The 27,790-nt window shown below is 40.0% G+C and overlaps 3 protein-coding genes across 3 annotated transcripts in view; 1 reads left to right on the top strand and 2 right to left on the bottom strand.

The window, feature by feature from the left end:
• sec22bb (SEC22 homolog B, vesicle trafficking protein b) overlaps positions 1–561 on the bottom strand; it is a 9,341-nt gene extending 8,780 nt beyond the window's left edge. Inside the window, exon 1 of the mRNA XM_035653461.1 lies at positions 325–561. Coding sequence (XP_035509354.1) covers positions 325–399 — 75 coding nt within the window. The 5' untranslated portion in view covers positions 400–561. The remainder of the gene's footprint in view (positions 1–324) is intronic.
• A 3,166-nt stretch (positions 562–3,727) lies between these two features.
• Positions 3,728–13,470, bottom strand: npl (N-acetylneuraminate pyruvate lyase (dihydrodipicolinate synthase)). The gene is made up of 12 exons (XM_035653022.1): positions 13,311–13,470; positions 12,973–13,062; positions 11,477–11,550; positions 10,176–10,263; positions 10,023–10,080; positions 8,592–8,667; positions 8,395–8,487; positions 8,122–8,267; positions 7,955–8,001; positions 7,773–7,857; positions 7,639–7,678; positions 3,728–7,525 (listed from the first exon to the last, which is right to left on the bottom strand). Exons 2-12 carry the CDS (start codon positions 13,050–13,052, stop codon positions 7,380–7,382), a joined length of 933 nt encoding a protein of 310 aa, XP_035508915.1. The 5' UTR covers positions 13,053–13,062; positions 13,311–13,470; the 3' UTR covers positions 3,728–7,379.
• A 752-nt stretch (positions 13,471–14,222) lies between these two features.
• On the top strand, positions 14,223–27,521 carry edem3 (ER degradation enhancer, mannosidase alpha-like 3). Its single transcript, XM_035653021.1, has 21 exons — positions 14,223–15,562; positions 15,684–15,729; positions 16,026–16,126; positions 16,348–16,387; positions 16,653–16,765; positions 17,028–17,181; positions 17,598–17,732; positions 18,985–19,090; positions 19,392–19,489; positions 19,769–19,894; positions 19,986–20,069; positions 20,307–20,390; positions 20,780–20,904; positions 21,211–21,382; positions 21,487–21,632; positions 23,106–23,250; positions 23,760–23,951; positions 24,199–24,364; positions 24,606–24,791; positions 25,162–25,209; positions 26,164–27,521. The coding sequence occupies exons 1-21, from the start codon at positions 15,474–15,476 to the stop codon at positions 26,538–26,540; spliced, it is 2,733 nt and encodes a 910-aa protein (XP_035508914.1). The 5' UTR covers positions 14,223–15,473; the 3' UTR covers positions 26,541–27,521.
• Positions 27,522–27,790: the final 269 nt, after the last annotated feature.

Genomic DNA, 27,790 nt, shown 5'->3' with positions numbered 1-27,790 from the left:
ATTCACAACTCCGGTTGACATTGTCAATCTGACAATGACTGAACAGATCTAAAAAACAGAAAAGGCCCGCTAAAACCGGATACCTCTTTTAACCCTCGAGTCAGTTGGGTGAGTAATAAAAGAGCTCTCTCTCCTCCCTTCTCCTGTGGCGTGTGGTTGTTTGTTGGTGTGTGTGTGTGTGTGTGTGTGTGTGGTGTGTACAGCTCCACAGGTCTACAGCAGTAAGGTAGCTAACGTGTCACCTAAGCATTAAACCAAGAAGCATTTTACACCCCCCCCCCCAGCAGAGAGACCACAGGGACAGAATAACTCAATGTGTTCAACCTGCTCGTCCTCCTGCATCGAGGCGGCCAACGGAAGCCCGTCAGCCAGCCGAGCGATCATCGTCAGCAGCACCATCTCTCCGCGATATCCAGCTGTTGGTCCGCGGCCCAGGAACTGTTCAGGGGAAGTGGCTCAGGTGAAGTGGTTCAGGGTTTGACAGGCTGTACACTGACAACACCACAGGGCTGATACGCTGAGCTGGCCGGAAACGCTAGAGCTTTGTGTGTCACCGTTAAATAAGTCCGTCCTCTCGATGCGGAAACTGCACAGGTTCCGCGTCACTTTGACGTATGACATTGTCGATAATGACTGAATGTTTATAATCACTGTTGGTACTTTATTATATATATACTTTATTTATTGTAGTGTTTTATTACTATCAGCATCAGATATTATGTGAAATTATTACCTCTACGATTTTTTCTATTATTTATTAATTAATAATGTAACTTATGTATGTATTTTTATTCGTATAGCCTATTTATTTATTATAATAATTATTGTTGTTGTTATTATTGTTATATAGAACCAAGACCACTGTCTCAAACGCCAAGAAAGAATTTTATGGTTAATAAAAACGGGATAATAAAGGAGTTAATACAACATTTACTATATTATGTCAATGTAACGTTGACTTATAAAATTGTCTACAATGACTGAATGTTTATAGTCACTATTTGTACTTTACTTTAGTTATGAGTGTTTTATTACTATCGTCATCATATATTATGTGAAATTGTCACCTATACATCTTTATTATTATTATTATTATTATTATTATTACATAGCACCAGGAAAAAGCTAATAATATATAATAATTAGTGGACCTTGAGTTTCTTGTTATTTTATCATTGACCACTGTCTCCAACGTCAAGAATGAATTTGTACGGTTGATAAAAAGTGAAACAATAAAGATTTACTATATCTCTCAATTAAAGAGTTCAAATGTGTTTACAATGATTTACAAATTATTATTTAAAATGTCATATTAACAATCATGACAAGTACAGTTAGTCTGGGTTTGTCAATTTGACAATTTGTTCACACTAGCACTGTTATTTCTGACAAGTATGACAATTAGTTAAAGTTAGTTTTATCAAATCCATCAAGACGCTTGGAAATTATGTCGACTATACATACTTTGTATCTCATTTGTAAAGCATTGATGCTTTTATTGTGAATATAAAACCTGTTTTTCCAGTCTGCTGATTGCACAGAATGATATCACTCTTGCTTCACCAATCGCTTATTGTCCTTTACACCGTGGAGCAACCAAAGGTCAAAATGAGTCATAGATACGTATCATATCGTAAAAGTATGGAAACGAGTCAGTTTAATGTATGTGTGAGACTCATGCAACAGGGGGCAGCATTGTTCACATTTAGACTTTAGAGAAATCCTCAGTAGCACGCTCTTCTACAACATAAAGAAAGTGACTTCCCCCTTTAAACTAATTGTTTTACAGCAATTATTTAAGTTCATAATTGCTTAAAATTTAACTGCTGTTAAATGATGTATCCTATTCCTCCCTTTTCAATAAACTATAAATGGGAACTGTTGTCAAATGGTGAATGTTACAGACAGCATTTTGTTTCATCTCTTGAAAGGAAAATACATTTTCAAAGCATTGCATTTAGTTTTCCCCCAATAAACTGATAATACTATTTTTTAAACCAACAGATTGTGATGGAGCTCCACAAAGAACTGTGCAGCTAATAATTGATACTTTAGGTACAAAAGGCCAGCGAGAACACACATGCACATAAACACATTTTAAAACTAATACACAACTAAGTCTGCACTCATAACCAAGCTGTGAGACGGCATGTAGCCATAGTGAGAGTTTCCTCCAATCTACGTTTAGGCTGCTGAGAGATGCAGAGGGAAAGAAAGGACTTTCCAGATCGTGAAACAGTTTGCCAGCCCTTTCACAAGCTCTCAGTCTTGCGGCTTGTGAGTGAGTCAGGTGGCATGTCCACAGGGAGTCACTGTCACAGTCTGCAGCCCTGACACGTCAGACCCACACCAAGTGACCCTCAGCGTCTGCCACTCGGCATGTCTGTTGCCTGTCTGATATTTCCTGGAGGCGAGACATGGAATGAGTGAAGATAGAGATAAGAAGCGTGTATCCCACCATTGGATATTTATTTAATAGAAAACCAGCCTTTTTTAAATTTGGTTGTACTAAATATATTAGTATCATATCATACACATACTATATAATCAGCATTTATTCTGATGTCTCAGGTGTAATGCATTTAACCCTTTGTGATCCAAACATATTCACTTCATTGTAAATCCAAAAATAATACGGTGATCAAATCCTTACTTGTTAAGAAGAACTGAATGTTTAGGATAAGAGGTGTGGAGTGAGTGTGTCTAAAGACACAAACAACAGATAGAAATACAGATGGAAAAGAACAATCTACAAGGACGCCAGAGCAATGTGGAACAAGAAGGCTCCATCCCCCAACATGGATAGAATTAATATATCAAAAGTGCTTTATAATAAGATACAGGAGTAACCTCATGCCACTACTCTACCATCTACTGTGGGAGTGGCTAACCAAGGATGAACATGTCTGTTACAAAAACTATTCTTTGTACAGTGACTCAGCACTTTTAACAAGAAACTCCCTCAACAGTAGAATAATACTTACTTTGTACATCCACTAAACACTGTAGTTTTAGTTTTTTTTATTTCTATGTAACTCATGAGTTATCGCTTACCCCTCAGTTAAGCATCGTTTAATCACCATTTGTTATGTAATGTTCTTTTTTATGTTCCATTGTTTTATTTTCTTCTGCTCCAACAGCCAAGTGTCCTCATGGGGATCATTAAAGTGCCATCCTATATTATCTTCCCTCCCTTTTTGCAGGCTCCATCTGTTAACATGGCACGCAACCATGGCAGGGAAGCAGGTATATATACACAATCAATGACAGTATATATGGTCACAATAAAGCAACTGAAACTCAATTGACGACGACTCTCATTTCCAGCAACAAAAATATTTATATGTGTATTTGCAATAAGTGTAATGTGTTTTTGTGTTGCAGAGGAACACGTTTCATTGGTACTGTATGAATGCTTTGCTTTACATGCCTGTTAAAGCAGTGCTCCCTGTGATTGGGTCTAATAATAGTAATAGTGGTAAAAATGGTCAATAGTACAGGTTAACTAGATGTGTGAATACTACTTACTTGGTTAAATGTAACAGATAGCACCTTTGGTGTCTCTGGTCTGACTCTCACTTGGATAAAATCTTACCTATCCGTAAGAACACGTGTGTTTCCTATAATATTACATCAATAGTTTCTGACATGAAATATGGAGTACCTCAGGGCTTTGTTCTTGGCCCTCTGCATTCACCTTCTGTCAAAATCATACAGTTTTGGAATAAATTGGAAAAAATGTACGTTTTACAATCTGTAAAACATGTGACATCTTCTGTTCTTAGACCCTTCGGATAAGGAAAAACTCCTAAAAACCCCCCAAAAAAATGTAAACAAAAAAACAATGGAAGAAATCGCAGGAAGAGCAACAGGGGATGAGTAAACTAGTGAGGACAGTTACAAAGCTGCAGAATGCATAAATGGTGGTTATGCCTGCCTTAGTGGATGGCACAGCTTTACACAAAGGTGTTTAATATCTGTTTACATACAAGTTCACTGTGTTTTTGTGGTGAATAGAGAAGGAGATGTATTTAATCCCACTACCAAACCTTATAATTAGAAGTTAATTTGGAACAACAGAAGTGACAATCAGGTTTGTAGAGGACTTTGGCCACAGTTTAATCCAGGTTTGAATTTAATTAATTAGTGGAATCCATCTGCAGAATATGATGGCAACCTGCAAACTCATGTAGTCTGAGAAGTGCACAGGTTGTGTTACTTGGCCTCAAATTATTTATTTTAAGTTTCCCAAACTCTTTAGCAACCAGCAAACATGACCTGCAAATAAACAGGAAATTGTAGTCTGTGTAGCCTCAGGCCAAAAGAATTTAGCAGCCATTATGTCTTGAAATGTTAGTGAATACAGAACTTGAGAGCAGGATAAAAGAAACACATGCATGTTTGTGCAGGTCTTTAAGATAATATGACCTTATGTATTCATAACATAAGGCCATAAGAAAGAGACATGAATCAGTGTGACACAATTAATGGATTAATGCATTTATTAGTAAGAAATTAGTGATTATGTGATATAATAATAATAATAATAATAATAAAAGATTTGTTCATTACACAGTACATTTCCCTTTTATATGACATTCAGAAAATATACATTTACAAAGAACTTATGCATTGTAACTCAAAACAAAGGGTGGAATCTCATGTTTAATGCTGTCAGGCACTTGAAACGGCACTCATGTTGATGCACCCTCTGTCTCTGTTATCCTCCCTCTTATGGAGTCAGCTTAAGATCTTAAGCTCAAATTTCTAAAATGAGATTCAACCATAGTCTTACATAGAATAATAATACTGCTGATTTGTGACATTTCCGAGTTCCCCCAAAAATATCCAAAACAAAACTGTCTTACATAGAATAATAATACTGATTTGTGACATTCCCGAGTTCCCCCAAAAATATCCAAAACAAAACTGTCGGCACCATTAAGAAAAAGATATCAGTGGAGAATGCCCATGAAAATATCCTAGTGCATTAAAGTGATCCCCTACGCCACTTTTTGTTTTAATTTACACTTTTAGCATCAATACGAAGAACAAGTCACAAACCAAAGCAACAAATTCGCAAAATCACAACCAAGACAACAGTAAAGTAAAAAAAGGGGTTTCATAATTTCATTATCATAGTGTGCCAAGGGGGGAACCCAAAATTTCATGTGCACAGTAGTAGTCTGTATTACTTGGAGATAAGATATACAATGCTGAGGCACATTTCAAAACTTGATCCTGATTTGTTTCCAAATTGATGTTTTGAGAAAATGTATTTAAATTGAGCATATGGCAAAAATGCATTCATAGTCAAGTTATATCTCCTTCTAAGCTCCTTAAAGGATTCAATCTTAGCATTCTCTATAATTTGTCAAATTTCTGTAATATTGATACACTGCAAAGTGTTGTTTGACAGCGGGTTCCCTGCAGCTTTAACAATAGTATTGTGCCATATTGGACAGGAAGCCAAAACCTTTTTAATTTTTTTAATGCCCTTTTTTAATAATGTCACATGAGAACTTAAGAATACTATTATCTAGCTTTGTAGGTGGAACAGGATACCATACTGATGATAATGAGATTGATTTATTTGTGTCCTTTACAAGGCCCTCCTGAAGCCAATCCCAACTACATAAAAAAGAATCTGGTGTTAAATGCAAGATAGTACAAATACACATCTGGGATTCCAAAACCCCCTTCTATCTCTGTAATGATTAATTAATTTTAGGCTTTTTATCCTTCCACAAAAAAGATGAGAACATTCTGTTTATATTATCAAATTAAGATTTTGCAATATACAGAGTAAATGAAGAAAATACAAAAAATAATCTTGGGAGAATGTTCTTCATCAGCACTTAGGCCCATAAGGACAGAGGCAGGGTTGACCAGCTTCTAAGGTCTTTCTTTATAGAGTATAATAAAGGTTGTACATTCAAATCAAATATCTTATTAATAGGTGTTATAATCAATACCTCCAAATATTTCATCCCCTCTGCTTTCCAGATAAAAGGCGCTGGTCCAAGATCTGCAATGTATGTACAGTGATTTAAGGGTATAGTAGGGTAGTGGTCCAATTTATTTTATAGCCTGAGAGACTGCCAATTGCTTTTGGTATAGAGTATGATAGATTGGACAAGGTCAACAAAATATCATCTGTATACATATTTAATTTAAAGTCATGACTAACTTTTAGAACGGCTGTAATTTCCCTATCCCTACGGATTGCACCAGCTACTGGTTTAAAGCTAATATAAACAATAATGAAGACAAGGGGCGGCTCTGTCTGGTGGAGCAGAAAAGATGAAAAGGAGTTGAAACTAGGATATTGCTCCTCACTGATGAGGCTCATGATACAATGCTCCGATCCACTGTAAGCACCTTGGACCAAAACCATAACTGGAAAGAGCATAAAGCAGGTATGGCCCCTCTATTCTGTCAAATGCTTTCTCCACACCCAGTGATATTGCTGCCACTGGATGTCAGAGAGAGCTGGCCATTTGTATCATTTGTAGAAGCCTCCTCATATTGTTAGATAAGACGTATAAAGCCTACCTGAGTGAATTAGACTGGATACAACTTTCTCTCAACGTTTTGCTAGTATTTTTTCAAAAAGGTAATCATCCAAATCCAAATTTCCCAGGTTGGCATAGATTGCTTCTGTAAAATGTCATTATATAAACCAGCACTTAGAAAATCCTGGTGATTTACCATTTGACAAGCATTTAATAGTGTTCTACCTCAGAGATGGAGGGCCTCAAGTATTTCTTTTTCTTGTTCATTTAACTTTGGCAAAGGTAGATTCATTAAAAAAAGTGTCTATCTTGTATTCAGACCTATACAGCGATGAAAAAAAAAACTTCTTAAGATATCATTAATAACCTAATGTTCCTTTATGATAGTAGCACTGCTATCCCTTAAAGTAGTAATTGGTAGTTTTTTCAGTTGGTATGCCAGCATTTTAGTTTTTACATTTGTTTAGTTTCCTTTTCAATTTATATAGTGTAAAAGTTCATAGCCTATTCTACTTGAATGTGTTTAAATCTCCACAGTAAAATGTAGTGTGAAGTTCCAGGACATTCTAAAATTAAACTGCTGTATAATTTAAAAATGATTTAGGATCTAGTTTCCAGTTTATCTAACCCTAAATTGTGTTCTGACTGTGCACCCGGAACTATTTGAAGAAGGCCATTTTAATGCAAATGAAGCATTTATTTGGGAAAAATACAATTTGGTTTATTCCTGTCCTATTTAACGATTTGATGCAAAGTGTAAATGTTTAATTTATAATTCGTAGCATAAGATAATGCACATACAGTAATTGGATCCATCACAGTCAATGTGCGTCTAAGGCACTAAATGTTGATTTTGAGAAAATCTTACTGCTTATGAAAAATGCTGTAATACTTCTGTGCAATGGACAGAGCCTTAGCATGAGGACATGGCATCACTGGCAGTCGAGGGGAACCCAGACCCAAGCCTGACAACTCGTTCATCAGCTGTTTGTTGACGCCCAGATCAAAGCCTGTCAATGACAATGAGGCTGTTTCAAAGATAAAGAAACTTTACGGTACATTAGCGTGTGTTTATCATATATATAAGCTGGCATAAAAACATCTTGACAAGACCGTTTCTCACCAAGTTTCGTGGCATAACTGAGGAGCTCTTGCATCTTGAACTGTTTGTGAGAATTAGACAAAGATTTTAGCAACCAAAATTGATGCAAAATATCAATGAGAAGTTGGGGACAACAACAGGGAGATGGGCAGTACCTGTATTGTCCTGGCTTGGACAAGGTCGCCTTTCTCAAATGCTAAGATGAGCTTGTTGACATGACATCCTGCGTAGTTATATGTGCTGCAGGCAAATAAATGAATAACAGTTCAAATGTTAATAACTACTTATCAGAGAGAATAAAAGGAGACAAAGCATTGCGCAGAATTTACACACTGACCTGCCAACTGCTCCCTGGCCTCCCATAGCCAGAGCTGCAAGCAGTTGCTACAGCAAAATAAAAGAAAGCTTGTTTTAGGCTCTATAGTCAAGGTCATCTTGCAATATAAGCAACTACAGCACAAAACAGATGGACCAAAGCAGATTGAAAGGGAGAAAAACACTGACCTCGTCCATGCCGTAGAGGACTGACCAGTCAGGCTGACAGTAGTTGACACACTGGCCAAAGTCCATCAGGTCACTCCCACTGAACTTCACACCTCTGAAGGAGGGAATGAGCTTCTCAATATCTTCCAACACATCTCTCGCCAGCACTGAGGAAAAGACAAAAAGACCATCTGAAATTCAACACGCTTTTACTGTCGATATTGATGCAGAGTCTCTCTATTTCTGAATGGTGTGCAAATGCAAAACGCAAAATCAATCCCCAGTGGCACTAACCGTTAACACCTGTGACAGCTGGGATATGATAATAATAGAAGGGAAGAGTTGGGGCAACTAAAGCCACTTCCTGGAGGAACTTCTTCAACACATCTGAAGCCGGAAGAGAAGGAAAGAAATATGGGAGATTTCCATTATGGAAAGTTGTACTTTATAACTAATAAAGTACAGTATTGAAAACTAAAACCATCACATACCTGCAGTGCTGGGCTTGAAGAAGGAGGGGGCAATTGCTGCTATTGCATCAGCCCCAATCTCTGCTGCATGTCTAGCCTGGAGGGAAAGTAGCATTGAGAGGAACATTTTATTTGTAGTTTATACAATCACTGTAGTGTATGGACCTATGGTTTCATTCCCATTGTTTAAAAAAATATCCATCCAGAACCACTTCAATCAGCTCAGGTCATGTACTCGGAATAGTTCAACAGATGCTTATTTGCTTTCTGGCAGAGTGGGTTAGGCAAGAAGATTGATACCACTCTCGCAATTGTGCTACAAATGTCTTAGCTTAGCTTAAAAACTAGAATAAATGGAAACAACTAGCCTGGCTCTGTTAAATGGCAACAGAATCAGCCTACCAGCACAACTAAAGCTCACCAATTCACATGTTATATCTCATTTGTTTAGTTTTATGGGGAGTTATGTACCAGATTATTTCTTGGCTGGAACCAGTAACTTCTTTCTCCAGTGCTTGCCTGGCAACTGGTCAGAGCCATGAAACAGTGTGGCACATATTGCCCGTAAAATGAAAATGTCGAACCGTTCCTTTAATGTAGATGTAGTATGCCATCACATACTGATTTCTACATATTTCAGGGACACCCGAGTGCCAGATCATTTGAATCAAAGAGCATAAGCTCATTCTAGATGCCAGAGCGTGTCATAATTCAACATTCATACAGAGAAGAGGACATTTTAGAGGCTGAGATACCAATTTCTATACCAACAAAGTAGATTGCAATGGAGCAAGACATATTTGGATTTTTAGTACGTAGAGTATATAACTTGCTGTCTTGTCTTTCACTCTCACTGCCTCCGCTTGCAAATACTAAATGATACTAAATGACTGAAATGTGGGAAATCACTGACTAAACTACGTTGACGAGGCAGTGTGAAACTGTAGCCGCCATCAAAAAAAATAAAAACTCTTCATCATAAACACCTTTGAGAACTAAATCTGTAAAATGTGGAAACAAACACATTTTCTCCTTTTTACATAAGAACCCTGCCCTAAGGAAATATTAATTAATAATCCAATATAAATTTGGAAAAGTTCCAGAGGGTTGTTTCATAAATGTTGGAGGAGAATAAAATACTAAAACAAAAGAAGATTGAAAGATTTCAATAAACAAAGCCATGGGAGAACTTTTGGGAGCATGTTGTTGACCAATGAGTTCAAGGTGGATCACGAGTATGTATTAGCTCTATTTTAAATCACAGTGTATCTAAAAACACATATGGTGACTAGAATACTGTGACAGGCTGTAAAAAGGTATGAGCTCTGACTGAAAGTATTTTTCAGTTTGATTTTATAACTTTAAACACGCCTGCTCGCCTTGTGAGTCATCATGTGTTTTTGATTAATGTTCACACATCACACACTTGCGACATGAAAGGCAGCAACTCACCAGTTCTTGGGAATCTTTAAGGCTCATGCAGCCCACATGCACAATCACCTGATCCAGTCTGCGCACACAAAAGAAACGTCAGTAACTGTCAACTTTTTAACGGAATTAGACTCAAAATATGGACAAATCTCCAGATGTTGTGTAATGACTTACTTGCCCTTGGCTTTATTACACCACTCCTCTGCCAGGAGCTTTCTCTCTGCGATGCTGAGAGACATGCTCTCTCCGGTGGTGCCATTCACTGCAAGCAAGTAAAAGTTTGTCTTATTTACGTGGCATTTCCTAAATCAGAAAAGCACATCTTATATTAAGTTAAGTAAAGAGAACAAGCTGACCTGAATCTAGCTCTGATGCATCAACACTCACAAAACAAAACAATGCATTACAGTAAAGCACGCCATACAAAGGAAACAAAACACAAAGGAAACAAAAGACATCTAGTTGCATGAAATATAGACAATAAATGCAATAAGTTCATTTATGTCTATATTTCATGCAATTAGGGGGCTACATTGCCAAGCTCAGCCTACCTGGCCCCACCAGACCCTCAGCCAAGGAGAGGGAAACCTCTGGTGGGGCCCATTCATAAAGGGCTCCACTACCACAGCGGCAGTATGTGCCAGGACAAAACAATTTCATGGGTAATAAGCACGAATGCAGATGATGACAGCGAGATGAGAAAGAACATGAAAACAGGATGAGGTACAAAGATCAGGAGAAACATCCTCTGCTGAGTAAGGTCACACAGATAGGTTGCATGGAAATGGGAATGTTAACACAGACATAAGCTCAGCACATATCCTGATGATTCACTGGGTTTGGGAACAGTGTGAAATTAAACAGTAATCACTTCTGACACACAGGAAACACTGACAAGCCTTGATCAATGCAGAGAAAAGGACAGACTTTATATCTTTATCTAATATTTCTCAGTGTGTCTGTTTCAAGGTTGTTAGTGTGGAACAGATTGATACAAACCAAATCCTGAGACAAAACAATATACACACTCAAAGAACTGAATTCTTTAGTTTGAAGGTAGACTTTTAATGTAGGAACATCAGCAAAAAGCTAATGGTGAAATCACTGTGAATCATACACTATGAAGCAACGTGTTTCATTAACAGCTCTACAGAGTGGAGTACTAACAGACTGAATTTAATATGTATTATGTGGCTAAAAAGGTCAGAAAAACTATTATTGAAGTGATTGGTCATTCTATTATAATCCTAAACTAGACTATGGATGGTTTGGTGTCCCAGGGTGTTATCAAACCTCACAAAAGCCTGACTCAGCAACTTTTCTTTTTTTACCAGTAAGGATGATTGATGTGGTTAACAGACAAGTGACACAACTGTCTACAAACCTAAAAGATAAAACATGCAAAATCAGGTTGATTCAAATAGGAACACAGACAAACACAAATATCAAAAGGAAGAATTTTCATGTAAACTTACCAAATATGCTATTTATACCTTGCTTCTCTGTCAAGTAGTCAATATAAGGTCCAATCTTTGATAGGTTGATTTCACTGTTTTGAGAAAATGTGAAAAACATAGGTCTACACATTTGGCAAAAAAAAAACCCAAACATGCTACAGTAGGCCTACTCCAGGGGGCTGTAGTACAAAGCGAGGTCACTGACTCATCCATCCATAACTCTGTAGCCTCAGCTGTAACTCCCAGGTTAACTACAAAAAAGTGGATGAGTTTCACCCGAGGTGTGTTGTCATGGCAATTTACTCTCTATGTCTAAACTGCTTCGAGCAGGTTATCTTCCAGGTTAACTCGATGTTACCCTGTAAACCTCCTCCAGCCACAATCTGTGGAGGAAAATACCGGCACATTTTGAAGACGCTGGCGCTCGGATTGTGAGAGGCTCACTGAGGAGGACGAGGGTGTTAGGAGGCCGTCTATTTTTTTCCCCCGATGATGTTCTCTATGAAGTATATCGATTCTCATCTGAAGGAATTAGGTATCTGTTCAGTATCTATGCTGGCTTCTAGGGCCATAATGCATTTGTTATGTTCCCATTTAATCATTATAAAGAGCAAAGAGGCTGTTAATATACACAGACTAGGCCTATATGCAGAACACTTTATTTCCAGAAGGTGCAATTTATTCTAGCGTTACATTCACACAGGTAGTCCTTCATCCTCTGTGATCTAGATCTTAAATCAGAGCTCAAAGTTCTCAGGCAGCATGTCTGATTTAAGGCATAGAGCAGTTTGAAATTCATATAATACCTCAAATTAAATACACTGTACACGGATAACTTTTCAGGCTCACCTTCTTGCTTTAATCCCTGTTAGGACCAACTTCGGATATTTGTTTCTGTTCATTTACCACTTTAATCTCGGAAATGTGATTGCTAGTCAATCATATCACGAATAAAAGAAGATAAAAGAAGAGATAAATAGAGAACCTACCACATGAACACTGTAATGTTACTTATGAATATACTGTGTGGGCGCTGCCAACAAGCATCACTGTCACTGTTGGCACCTACAGATAACGTTTTAGTAATCCTCATATCCTGATATTATCATTGCATATTCTTCTGGCGACAAATAGACAAGACATTTTTCCCGCCGCTGAACAGGCCTCTTTCACCTCTACACGCACAACCTCAGAGTAAGTTGACAGTGACCTAACTAACGTAGTTGTACCGTCTAACACCAGTGTGAGTTTGTCTGTTCCCGGCTCCCTTCGTACTACAGCCCTCAGATCTACAGGAGTTTATGATGGCCACAGTGTTCAGATGTGTCCACACTCATTCCCCCATTCTTAACTTCTTACAGGGGGACTGAATGTGTACACACACACACACACACACACACACACACACGCACACGCGCGCGCACACACACACACACCACACACGCACACACACACACACACCAAACACATAAGTGCTGAGACAGATAAAGGGAAGTGATTTCCTAAATGCTTACCCCTGAGTGGTGAAGGGAGTAAATGTGGCTGCAACCAGCCCTGTCAGCTTTTCCAGAGCAGCAGGAGCCATAGCTGACATGACTAGGTACCTGACATCCAAACAGACATGTCGGACATGTTAGATAGGTAGAAAGAAAGACAGGAGAGACGTGAAGACAGGAAGAATGAGGTGCAAAAGAAAGAGAGAAAGAAGCTATTGGAGCATATTTTCATTAATTCAAATTCGTTCATAAATGTTAGCCTACATCATGCACGTATGCATACAGGTGATGTAAACAATAAAGACATACATAGAGGTTGTATCTATATATTATATGAAGAGGAAATTCATACATACCGTCCAAAACTATGAAGTGAATGTGTATTTCAGCTCCAGCCTACCAGTACTGGCGTCTCCTTCAGTACGTTGTGGACATATATTTGGTTTTTGGGGAAGTTCTGGTAGGAAACTGTTCAGGGATTTGTTGATATGCCTGTCACGTGAAGTCAAATGACACCGCAAAGCTTCATGGGAAATGGAGTTAAGGAACGGAAAACACGAAAATAAACCTTGATAAACATTAAAGTCCTACAATTGTGCATGAGGAGATATCCAAATTACATTTGTTGTGTTTTCAATAGCCTTGAAACGTATTCAGGGGTTTGAATGTCGTTATTCTGTCATTTATGAGACAGTAGCGCTGCTTTAAATGCAGTAAGGACAAATTTACTTTAATGTTAAAATGTCCAAAAACAAAGTGATACACAAGGAAAATGGAAGTCACCTATAACACTACATAATCCATGCATCCATAATGATATCCAAGGAGCTGAAATGTTCCTTTTTGTGGGCACATGGCATATAAACTATATCGAACAAGCTGCTCACTTTAATGATAAACAAGTTGCATTTAATAATTGAGTCCACGTAAAAATTACCATGGTGTTTTATTATTTTAAAAACATTATACTCTTCGAGTTATATATATTATTAAGGGTTACATTCTGGTATTACCGTACTTAGAAATATTAGCGCTTGGTTGCGCGAAAGTGGGTTTTGAAAGGCAACACCAGTGAAAGTGGTCGGGCCAATTGTGTCTGATGTTTTATTTCCGTAACTTGGACTTTCAGGAAGCCCCTCCACCTATTTGTTATGTACGTAAACCTCTTTAAAACAATTCAAACAATTGGTTATGCTTATATGCTTCATGGCAGGATTACGACCATGTCTAGACCTACGTTTGTAAATCCCAACAAAGGAGAGGCGATAGTCAGTCTTACAGATCGGCTGCCTGAGGAGCAAAAACTCAGGGGAAATTAAACCTACTAGTTTATCCAGGAAGCGGATGTTGTTGACGTTTTCATCGCATCGGCATCCGGTTTTGAAGACAGACTAGCTCGGCAAAACAGTAGCATACGGCGAAATTATCCACTTAAAACCCCGAAGGACAGAAACAATAGCCCGGTCGGGTCCGCTGCTGGACAATGGACGCGACTTTTGTCGAGTTGTCTCGTATTCTCGGTCTATCCGCTGTCGCCGGCTCGTCTAGTTAGCACAGCGGGCTAACTGGCTAATTAACTGTTAAACCCTAACAAGTGCTCGGCTGCTGCTCTCACTTCACTGGAGGACGAGATCTGCCAAGAGGAGGAAATAATTAACTTACATCTTCACAGTACACACACCCGAGTCATGACGGGAGCTGGTACGAACAGGGGCTTTATAGGACTTGTGGTTTGATTGACTGTGGAGTGAGTAAACGATACGAGAGGGGGAATTATAAACACAGGGATAAGACAGGGACTGTGCGCGCTGCTCGGTTTGTTTTTACAGTGACTCTTAAATATAATGATGTGTCTTGATAACCTGAAAAAGGCTTGAATTGTCCCTGGTTGCTGTTTCGTGAGGACCACATCTTGAAAATAAAATTATTCTAATGTTCATGTGTAAGTCTCAGGATTCATTTGATTTAGCGGATTTAAGGCAGAGTTGCACGTAAGGTGTAGTGTTTTGCACGTCAACGTGTCACAGCCGTGTAGGTCCGGGTGACAGCTAGGAAAAGTAAACAGGTGTGACACACCGACTTGGAGGAGAAACTTTGCACTACAACTAATGGCTGGTACATCGCCTTCAGTTACTCTTAGATATCTGATTACTTGAAATACCAAACTCAAATCAAACTATTTAACTGCAGTGTGGGCTGCAACACCTGTTTATTGTGTTCGCAGAGGAAAACACAGATGGAGTTTAAGTGGCCAAGATTGAGCAACACCCTTTTATTTCATGATGCCTGCACCCACTGATGATTAGGTGGTACAATTTACGCAAAGCCAACAAGTGCTTTAACATGATCTCCCAGGCATAGCATTAATGGGATGGTGTAGGTTTCGGATTCTTAGGTGCTTTTGTTTGTTTGAGCGGTTTGGTTAGGGCAGTGGTAATGAATTGGTATTTGCTCAGTGACTGTCTGAGAGCCAAACTGTAGTTGTGTGTATACTGCTGCGATCTTGCCCAGCTACCACAATGCCAGCTGTGCTGTTCTTTTCGATGCTCCTTGGAGCAATATGCAGCCAGGGACAGGCCATGTCACGGGAGGAGAAGAGCAGGTTAAGGTGAGTTGAGAAGAACACACAGCAAGCCCCCAGAGCGTGATGTGAGGAGAAACACATTCACCCCCGAAGAGATGTTACGCACGTTGCTGACTTGTGTCTGTGTTTTCCTCCTCCCCATAAGGAACCAAGTGGTTGAGATGTTTGACCATGCATATCAGAATTATATGGTAAGTTGTCTATTTCTTTATTTTCACTGTATTTTTTCAGAGAAATAGGAATTTCTAGTTTGAGGAAGTCTTTTTGAAGCAGCCTTGAGATTAGGATTTTATTCAAGATAGATTTTCAAGACAATTTGCTCTTCCCTACCCATACTGACCCATATTATAGTAGAATAAACAATTTATTATCTCGGTAATGGTTAATTACAGAACCATAATTACACGTTTTAAATGTGTTTTTTTTCCTCCAGTTTTGAATTGAAGGTAAAAACATGGTGTTAAAAGTGTCTGTGTGTGTTTCCCAGGACCACGCATACCCAGCAGATGAGCTGATGCCGCTAACATGCAGAGGAAGAGTACGTGGGCTTGAACCCAGTCGAGGTGACATAGACGACGCTCTGGGAAAGTGAGTAGCTGCCTTTATTCTTTGAGAGCTAACGTGTTAACGGAGCAATGATGACGTGGGTCCATGCGCACACGCTGTCCACACACACATTACCACAACTGGCCGAGGCAGATCATACTTAAACACACTAAACAAACATCATTATGGGAAATGTTTTGACACGATTATTATGAAGGCCAATTAACACCCTTGGTTAACAGTTTTATATCTTTCTTTGATAGGTTCTCTCTGACCCTCATAGACACTCTGGATACTCTGGTGGTGAGTTTTGTATTTTTGATGCTTGGTTACTGTAATTTTGAGGCGGCATTTAAATGAATAGGACTGAACACAGTGGAAGTATCGATGATTTTGGAGTAATATATTATATGCACTGTACACTGTACTTAATTTTATCAAAGCTTTTAATTCAATGTTTCTGGGGTCAGCCTTCTGCAGAATACTATGTTTCAGTGAATGTTTACACCATGAAATGGTGTATAATTAAGCCAGATGTTCATCGTCATGTATTATTTCTCATTGCCAGCTTTTGAACAAGACGACAGAGTTTGAGGCTGCAGTGAGGAGAGTGCTGTCAGATGTGAGGCTGGACAACGACATCGTGGTGTCAGTCTTTGAAACCAACATTCGGGTTCTTGGGTAAGATTGGACTAGAATATAAACACACATTAATACTTAAGAAATAAACTGTTAATGTACTGTACCACGTTATTACATTACACTACCTATGACTCCCTTAATATCCACAGGTCCTCGGTGGAGAGGGGGGGACGCCTTTAAGTGCCGTGGTGTTTTATTGACTTTCTGAAAGGCAGCAAACACAACAGCTGTCCAAAAGACTTCCGTGATAAAGGATTCTGCTGTACTTGACTGTTAAAATGTTGTTTTTGTGTGTTTTTAGAGGTCTGCTGGGAGGGCACTCGATGGCTGTGATGCTGAAGGAGGGAGGTCAACACATGCAGTGGTACCAGGATGAGCTCCTGCACATGGCCAAAGACCTGGGCCTCCGACTGCTGCCAGCCTTCAACACCAGCAGTGGCCTGCCTTATCCGAGGGTGAGACAAACACACACAGGCAGAAATACCTAAATTCAACCCCTTAATAACAAGGAAACCTACATGCACTGTGGGGAGGTGGATTACATACCTGTCATTGTTAGACCCATATTATTTAGTTTTTCCAGCGTTTATTTTTGAGTATTGCATAAGAATTCATCTTGAATAAAACAATGTCTATATTAAACGTATTTGATCTTATCACATATTTCCCAGATTGCAGTATGACAGATTTGCACTCTCTCAGATCATGACCACATATTTTCATTTTCTGCTTCACCGCTCTGCTCGCAGCTGTCACAGCTTTTGAATGCAGGCATTTTCATGTCTGACTGGTTTTCATGCACATTCTCTTACAAACCAAATGTGACTCAAAACAGATTGTGTAATGTATTTTTTTCCCCCCTGCTTGACAGGTGAACTTGAAACATGGTGTCAGGGGTCCTGAGACGAGAACCGGCACAGAAACAGACACCTGTACTGCCTGTGCGGGAACCATCATCCTGGAGTTTGCTGCCTTAAGTCGCTTCACTGGGGATCCTGTGTTTGAGGTATCACATTTTCATCAGACAATAAGAAATTCCTATGCTTACATTAGTACGTTGTAATTTATGATTTATTGGAAGTTTTAAAAACAGATGTTTAAGATTTTAATTTCTGAATACTGCAGTTGCTTTGACCACATTGATTATAAGAAAATCATTTCAGATATCAACAATCAAAACTTACTCTGGGGTTCAATAAATAAGGACGCAATATATTCATCCAGCATATCTAAAAAGGAAACCATCAGCAGATATAAACAGCCACACCCTACAAGCGGCTCATCTTTCTTTGTTTATCTGTAAGCCAGGTTATGCTTCGTCATTTTATCTTCTTTGGGATCAGGTTGCAGAGACTTGGTTTCATGAAACTACCCTGTTGTTTGATGACACACTGTGTGAAATATGGTATTTGTCATGTATCTAATGTAGTCAGTGAGTGACTCATTCAGTGTCCTAATCCCCCTATTTTACTGTTCACCTCTTTACAATGCTCCTATAATCATATATATTGATGATAAATGAGGTGTAGCATATTGATCACTTTAATGATTAATGATGATTAATTTAACCCTAATGTCAGGGAACACCTGAACACCCAGAGACCCTCTGATCTAATCATACAGTTTTTATTGTAGTTTGTGACAATCTTCTTAGTTGTTTTTCTACTTTACATAACTCCTGGTGGCAACTGAACACATTGAGTGTATTTGGGGATACTGGGGCTTATTCACCTCTCTTAAGAAGATACAATACCTTGTGAATATCTTCTTTTTAACTGTCATCAAATACCCTCATGTTCACCAAGAACAATGAATCCAGCAGTCATTAATTCTATGATTTACACATGTGCTTTTCCTGTTGTGACATGTCACAATGTCGTGCGTGAAAAAGACCTAGTCGTGGAATACTGATGAAGGTTAAAATAAAATAGACATAGACATTTGTGAATGGGAAATACTCTCTATTCTCGTGCTTATTGATCAACCTACCTAAGTTTTTTTTTTGCCTTTTTATAAGATTTCTTTTACCGATAAAATGAGGGGTGGGGAGCCTGTAGCTGCAGTGGTATAGTGAAGTATTTTTTGAAAAAGTTTATGATATTCAGAAGCCTTGGACCTGGTTCAACTTCCTGGCAGCAGTAGACTGCTGAACAAGCAGGTCAATCACTTTAATCATTCTAACAGTGGACAACAGCTACTGCAGATTGATTGATTTTTTACTTTTTCAATCAATAATGCACCCTTCCTCAAACACACAGGCCCATGCCCGGAGAGCCATGGACTTTCTGTGGGAGAAGAGACAGAGAAACAGCAATCTGGTGGGAACCACCATCAACATCCATTCTGGAGAGTGGGTCCGCAGAGGTGAGAGAAGGGCTGGAGAAAGGACCTCTGGGGTGACATAACTGGAGGAGGGAGGTGTAGGGTATGAGGCTACACCGTAGCTACGGTGTCGATTAGACGCGGAAGTATAAATCAGGCTTATGGAGGCTATGGCAGATATGGACATGGGAAAAGTTAATTGTAGCGGAGTAATGTTTCTGTCTGGGTGAGAGAGGATTTGATTGAACAGAGGGTTGATGGGTATAACAGAATATCATCTAATTTCTTCTCTTGTTTTATAAAGTGATGTGTTTAAAGTCTGCATGTGATTATGTGTCTGCAGACAGTGGAGTTGGAGCGGGAATTGACTCATACTATGAATACCTGCTAAAGGCCTACATCCTCTTGGGAGATGACCTGTTTCTGCAGCGGTTCAATATTGTGAGGAAACACACACACACACACACGAACACACACACCACAACACACACACACACACACTTGTACGGAGTAATATGATGCCTCTGTGTCTGCATAATAGCAATTTGCCACAGTGGTCTCTTCAACATAAAACAGCGTCACATGTTTGTGCTTTTCAAGATGATTCTGTTTGTGAAAATAATTTTCCTCAGGCTCACATTGGTCTAACTTTGTGTACAACCAAGCAGCATAAGACTGTAATTCTATCCTCAATCTTTCTGCTTTCTATGTTCCATTTAGCACTATGCATCTATAATGAAATACATTAGCCAGCCTCCGCTGCTGCTCGATGTCCACATCCACAAACCTCTGCTTCCCGCTCGCACCTGGATGGACTCTCTGCTGGCCTTCTTCCCTGGACTGCAGGTCAGATTCGATGATGTGAATTGAAGCTTTTACTCTTCTTATTTTGGCTTGTGTCCTTTCAGTAACGTTGTACTTACTGTTCATGTCTCAGGTGTTGAAGGGAGATATCCGCCCTGCCATTGAGACTCATGAGATGTTGTATCAAGTTACAAAGAAACACAACTTCCTCCCAGAGGTAATCTGTCTCTCTGTGTATCCAACTTAAAATACCACATCTAGGGTTTTAACTGTGCCGCAAAAAGTGACATGGTGTCATTTGACCATGGAGTCAAGTAACCCCTTATGACTTGTTTGGAAGTGAACAAGCTTGCATTTCACGCGGCACGGCTGCGTTTTAGCTTCCTCTGTCTGTTCTCATTACAACGCCTGGGATGGTGTGCTGACCCCTTCGTCCTTCTCCGTCTATCCGCAGGCTTTCACTACTGATTTCAGGGTACACTGGGCCCAACATCCCCTGAGGCCTGAGTTTGCAGAGAGCACCTATTTCCTTTACAAGGTAATTTATCAAGGGAGCTTGACATAATGCATACGTTCTCTTTTCACTGCCACAGTATGGAGGTAAATGTCTATTATCATGTGCCAGGTTTTGTGAAATGTTGTTAACTTGCATTTTAATCTTTCTGGCATTTGACCAAAGTCTCTAGGTACACCAGGACTCATTTACAATATTTCAGAAACACTATCTCAATTTCTACAGTTATTATGCAACCCCCAGAATACAGGCCACTAATTAGTGTTCATTATCATATAATACTTTGCCTTTGGCTTTCTGGTGTCTTGTAAGAATATATGAAGGAACATAATACGATAAAACATTGAGATCATTTTGTAGTTGATCTGTTGTCCTCTGTTGCGATCACCTTACTGTCCTCCTCATCCTCTCAGGCCACAGGAGACCCTTATTACCTGGAGGCAGGTCGCACCATCCTGGACAACCTGAACCGCTTTGCTCGTGTCCCCTGCGGCTTCGCTGCAATGAAGGACGTACGCACTGGGAGCCACGAGGACAGGTGAGAAAGGAAAGACTGTTTGTGCAATGGTTTGTCGGATAATATACTACTAAACTGCAAGTGTAGACACCATTTAGATACAATGAGATGATTTATTTACTTTTTAATAAAGAATCATTTTAAAAGAGACATTTATGACCAATTCTCACACCAATTTTCACAATTATTTTTTTAGTAAGCAAAGAAAAAAAAACATCAGAATAATTTGATGATGCTATAATCACCTTAAAAAATCTACATTTAGTGGCAGGAGATTAAGGAAATATATATATATATGCTGTGTTTACACCTCTTCTCTCCTGTCAGAATGGACTCATTCTTCCTGGCTGAGATGTTCAAATACCTGTTCCTGCTGTTTGCCGATTCAGAGGACTTACCATTTGATGTGGAGGACTATGTCTTCACGACCGAGGCACACCTGCTGCCCCTGTCCCTATCCACAGCCCCCCACTCTTCATCTATTCCCTCCAACAGAACGGTAATCGACATGATACCATTGTAATTTAAGTCTGATAAATTGATGAAAGCATTTACACGTTCAAGTTCCTAACAGAATCTTTAATATACTCATGATACTTCTAGTCAGAGGAGGAGCTGGATGACTCTAACTTTGATTGGACCTGCCCTAACACTCGCCTCCTGTTTCCTGATCCCGCCTTCCCTCGTAACCTGAGAGAACCAATCCGTAGCGCTGTGGACAAGAGCTGCCCCCGTCCCGCTCCTTACAGGTATGTATACATATAGGTGTAACCAGGTTAGAAGCGTGAGTTAGTTAATCCTGAGATAAGATGGGAGAGCTAACTTAAACTCTGGTTGACGATAGTAACCTAACCTGTTCGCTTGCAGGTTTTCCTCAACAAACTGAATTTCTCTCTGACTCCTCCCGTCCTGTTGAGTCTGAAGGTGTTACTGTTTTATTTCCTCCTTGCTGCAGTCAATATCAAAGCACATATCAAAATGCATTAATTTGCAGATGTTTGCGTCTTTAGAAATACCGAAATCCCAGTTATATATTGGCTAGGTTGTTACCCAAGGACTAAACATAATCTTTAACATGATTAACATGATCTCTGAATGATGGATTCATTCTCTGCTAAGGATAAAATCTATACATTGTCACATAAAACTGTGACTCTGTGGACATTAAGACTGTCAGGTTATCAAACAGTTCTCCTGCTCTTGAACATTTGATTACTGCATTACTGGAGTAATCACTGTTTAAATAAAACAACTCTGTATTAAGCCTTAGACACTTAAGAAAGGGTTCAATGAACAGTAACTTGTCATGTTGATTATCGCACTGATGGAGCAATTCTATCATAGTTATTTAGCATATCATATTGGAGATCATGTGACTGTTTCTGAGTGAGGATGATTATAGTGAACCTGATTCTAAAGCTGGACTAAAAGTGAGTTTTTGATTATAGGCTGCATATAATCTTGATAGCATTTCAGCAACTATGTTGAAATACAGTTAATTTAAACCTTTTCAACTGCAAATCACCAAAATCATTATTACTTTACAATCATAGGTCCGTGAGTGAGCTATGTCTTGTTTGCTCCATATTTTCATCTACAGCTGAATACATATATTTAAAAATCAAATGTAACATACAGTGGAATTCTAGCACTTTATCATTCAATGAGGAAATTCAAGTCTGGTAAATAATGAATGAGTTGACTATGCTGAATATAAAATGTTAATATATTGTATAATATAATATATTGAATCCTTTCCTCACTCCTGGTTTTTAAGATAAATGTCTCTGTAACAATGGTGGTTTATGGGGAAAATGCCTTTTGGGCTGCAATACTGTGAGCGCCCACTGGGAAACATTGGAAGCAAGGCTGTCTGCGGCACCGAATCAGGTCTTATTATTACATCCATGATTGGCATGCATTCACATTTCTATCTTCACTGGATTAAAATGGAGGCTTGGCTCTTTTGTTTACCCGTTGCCATGGTGAATCATAGTATGAAAGCTTCACTGGTGATGGCTTTTTTTCATTCCCCATGGTACATGCTTAACTCAGAGTAAACGTACATCTGACTTGATTAAGTAACTATTGAGTTTCCCATCTCAGGCTGAGTTTGTTAAACCTGCTTTCTGGAACAGGCCACTGCACTATTTTCCCTAACTACTGTAGCTCTTCCATGTTTGTTAACTTCTTGCTCTTTTTCCCCCTCTCCCTCCTCTCAGGGAGCCCGGTATGGGCCGCCCTCCTCTCAGGGCTCAGGATTTCATGGCAAACAACCCTGAACATCTGGAGCTGCTGAGGAGGATGGGAGTCAGTCTCATCCACCTGAAAGATGGCAGGGTGCAGCTGGTCCAGCACGCTACACAGGTAAACAGATTAGCAGCAAGGATAAACATAAAAAACACACAATCCAAGGCTGAAATAATTCAGTTTCTTAATGGTATGCTTACTCCTCAGCTGTTTTTTTTCTAACCACTAGAGGTAGGAATGACTAATGATACAACACTGTTACTTGTTTCCAGCACACACAATCCTGCAATGTGCAAAATACTGCAAGATAATCATCTCTATACCATACGATATCTCTAGAACTGAGGAACAAAACTCAGCTTTTAAAATAGAAAGATACATTATTTATAATGAGAAACCAGGAACCAATCACATTGATTTGTTACTAAAGTGCATGCCGCCTTTCAAAATGTAACAGCTTTTGCATCTGTACTATTATTTAAATGAGAACATACTGTGCGGCTGGTGCCATTGTATCATGAGACTTTTCTTTGTCCCAATTCTGCAAATAAAGGTGTTCTTTCCGTCCTGACTTTAAAAAACCCTCACTCTTGTCCTCTCCTCTCCTCTCCCACTCTGGCTCGCAGGCAGTGAGTGCAGTGGCAGCAGAGGACGGTGTGCGTTTCATGCAGGAGATGATGGAGCTGTCCAGCCAGCAGCAGAAAGAGCAGCTGCCTCCCAGAGCCATTCAGATCGTCTCACATCCATTCTTTGGCAGGGTTGTGCTGACTGCTGGCCCAGCACAGTTTGGCACAGACCTGTCCAAAAGTTCCACAGGGGTGAGTGGGTTTTGTATCTCTGCCAAGCTGCCAGGTTTCAAATGGGAACTTAACTGTCCTCCTGTTTGTTTTTCCTAAGAGAGCCACTCACTTTCCCTCTTTTTAGAGAGCGCTTCCTCTCCTAGAATATTCAAGCTGAAGAGAACATGTGGGATTAGACTGTAGCACTGTACATCCCATAGTATTAAAACGTGTTCCTTCATTCTCTAAAATAAGAGATAATAATAATCTTTCCTCCGGTGTGCAGGTACGTGGCTTTGTGACTGTGGCTGAACCCTACAGTGGCTGCACTGAGATCACCAATGCTGAGTATGTCCAGGGCCACATCGCTCTGCTTCAGAGGGGACAGTGTATGTTCGCGGAGAAGGCCAGACACATCCAGAAGGCCGGCGCCATTGGAGGCATAGTCATCGGTGAGTGCAAACAGCTAATGACACAAGACAGAAGACGATTACTCAATGACTAGATAAATGCATTATCTTGAAGACAGCCAGTCAAATAGGGTCCTGCACATTACAGCTTAATGATAATAATCTGCATCTGTAATGTGGCATTTCTCAACAGCTGCGCATGCCTTTACAATACATAAATAGTATGTTAGCTTAAGGCGATGTCTTCACACTAATTGTATCACTCTTTCTCATCTCCTCCCAGATGACAACGAGGGCAGCAGCAGCGACACGGCTCCCCTGTTTCAGATGGCAGGGGACGGCCGCAACACAGATGACGTCACCTTGCCTCTCCTCTTCCTCTTCCATAAGGAGGGCAACATCCTGCTGGAGGCGCTGAAGGAGTACAGGGAGGTGGAGGTGCTTCTGAGCGACAAAGCCAGAGACAGAGGTGTGACATTATACCCTCATACGCCTCCTCGCTTTGTTCCACCCGTCTCTCGATAAGATTGATCACATCAGTGTATTAATCTCTCTCCGCTGACTGAGCCTCATTACGACTTCTTAAAATAAAGATGAGGTGTAGGGATTCAGGTGATATTTCTCAGAGATCGTGACTCATCCCGAAGCCACCCACCAGCTGTGGTTATAATGGTGGAGGTCTACACCCTTATCAATATTACATCCTCATTCTTTTTCCTCTTTTTCCTCATTTGCCAAATCCCTCTATTCCCTGTGGTGGACTGTAACAGTGCCTTTCCTCTCCTCTCTTTCTTGGTTTCTCTTCTATTTTCATAACCCTCTCCCCTTTGGATGAGCAGCAGCCATATTCAAAGGTAAACCTCTTCCAGGCAGTCTGATTGAGGGCAGTAAGTATTCTTTTCCTTCTTTCTATGTCTGTTAACCGCATTTTTCATCCTTTCACTTGCCTTTATCTCCGTTTTCCCTCCTTACAGTCATGCTTTCATTCCCCCTATCCCTTCCTCTCGCTCTGCCCTCAAACCACGGGATTTTGTTTGTGTTTGATAGAAGAATTTGGCGCAGTCACAGTATTGTTTTATTGTTTTATTGTTTTCCCCCATCAGAGCTTTGGACATGACAGCTCTTTATGTCCTCTTTGTGTGTGTGTCTGCTGTTTGGCAGGGTATGACACAACTTGTCCACAAAAGCCATGTGACAGTGTTTACATGGTCTCTGGAAAAAAGTTAAACTCAATTTGTATTTGGTCAGCTTGTCTTGATTTTATCCACTTATGTACTTGTATGTATTCAGCTGAGTTTGCTGTCAAGATGAGATGCTTACCAAAACAGACACTGACCAGATAACCTGTGCCTATCTGTATTTGAACTAAAATGCTTTGTAGTTGTGAGCAGTCCTTGGTGTATTCCCCGCGACTGTATAATAAAAAACACAGACTGGTTCCTTAACACATTTACAATCTGCAGTTAAAGAAACAGCTACATATTTAGAAACTGTAACAGGTCAAATACCCTTTTTTTCTAACCAGATATGTGCAGAATTCACAGTATAACTTTTTGCCAGATTTCTTTTCTCAGTTGACTCTCAGTTTGGTTGTGCAGCTATGTGAGAAAGGCTTTATCCTGTGGGAAACATGACTCACCATCAGCATCATGCTGTTATGTTTGACAGCCTCTCCATGAAAACTGGTCTATTTTTGACTGAGAATGGCTACCAGGGGGCATGTTGTATAGATTATGAACTGAGGAGGAGGAAAAGAGGTTTGTGTGTGTGTGTTTGTCTTTTTGTCGTGCACATCCTTTTCCGTAAAGCTGTTCAGTCACACGCCCCTGCTTTCTTTTCAGGTGTGGACGTGCAAGAAGCGGAGGAAGACTGCTTAACTGAAGCAACGACTCCCACCTCGTTTGAACCTGTCGGCCAATCGATAAGCACAGTGGAGCTAGACGAATTGGCCCCCGAGGAGGTTACGCCAGCACCGGAGGAAGACAGTCCTGTAGATGAAGACACTAGTCCCGCAGAGGAAGTTAGACCACCGGAAGAGGAAGCTGGTCCTACAGAGGCAGAGGCTGATTCGGCCCAGCCCAAAGAGGAGAGAGACTCTGAGAAGACAGAGGAGCCTGAGGGCGACACAGACTCAAGCAGCCAGTCAGTGGATGAACTGCTGGCTGATTGGCGGGAAGACTTGGAGGCGTTCCAGCAGATGGAGAAGGACGAGCTCTGACAGTCATCGGGCATGTCGTGTCCTGTGACTGCGGTTTGATCCCACTATGGGAAGAAACCTCGGATGGGAACGCGTCTTCGCACGTCACCAGCCTCAATCTGAAGAAGTCAAAGAAAGCTGGGGAGATGTCGTTCATAAGTGTTTCTTCTCTTGCTCTCTGTGTGGATGGTATCACGTGCCAAGGCGAGCCCACATACTGTATCTCTGGACCATAAGGGAGTCCTTTTTAGCCTGGTAGATGATGGATGAGAAACCAGGGTTCTTACCTCACATTCTCATACAGTTTCTGTTAATCTGTTATAACAAATGAATTTCGTGGACCAGACTGTATGTAACAGCGTCTCACTTTCCACTCCAAATTACTTCTCACACTTGTTGTTCTCTCTATGCATTTCTGACTCCTCTTTTGCTCAAATGAATGCTGGTCCAACAACTACGTTCTGACTAATTAATCCATCGACCAATTAATTTTATTTAAATGTAATGATTTATTTGTGATGATGCTTTTACTGTCGTCATGGTCTTGGGCCTAATCATATGTACACATTGATGTGAGTTAAGGACTTAATTCACGTGGGGATCTGTGAACATTGAATAAGCTGCAGGATATTTTTATGGCTTTATGGTAAACAGACACCAAACTTTATCTCTCTGGAGGGTATATGAAGTCATCTGTCAATGTAAATATGTATTTGTCCAGATATATTGACTGAAACAAAATAGCGCTGCTTTGCTCAGGTTCTGGTTCACCCGGCCCCCACAAACAACAACCTCTGGACCACATCAGGTTGAGCAGACACACCCTCAGCGGCGTGGTGGGATGAATTACACACCCATAAATCGCCACAGGAGGGCGCTATATGCTCTGTGTCATTCTGTAGCTGCTGACTGATTGGAAGGAGCAGAAATAAGCCAATAAGATAACATGATGAAATGAAATAAAAATTGCGAGGGAAGTTGGGAACACTTGCTTGTTTCTTTGAGTTTATGCAATTTTAAACACTGAATGTTGGGTTTAGATGTTGCAGGTCATAAGAAAATTATGTCAAACGGGAGGAGATTAATAGATTTGGCTGATTTTACTTCACTAGAATGTAGACATGGTTGAATCTAACATTGAGTTCTGTAAACCGGAGATTTTAAACCACTCTGTAATGTTAAGGCTGCTCTAATAGAATATTTTACACATTTCATGTCTGTGGATTTTCAGAGCAAAGGGTAAAAAGATGTAGATTTTTTTTTTTTTTTTT

Source organism: Morone saxatilis, unplaced genomic scaffold (assembly GCF_004916995.1).
Source record: "Morone saxatilis isolate NCDOM2014 unplaced genomic scaffold, NCSU_SB_2.0 Contig12, whole genome shotgun sequence".
NCBI classification, from domain to species: Eukaryota; Metazoa; Chordata; class Actinopteri; family Moronidae; genus Morone; species Morone saxatilis.
This window is presented reverse-complemented; position numbering and strand designations above follow the sequence as displayed.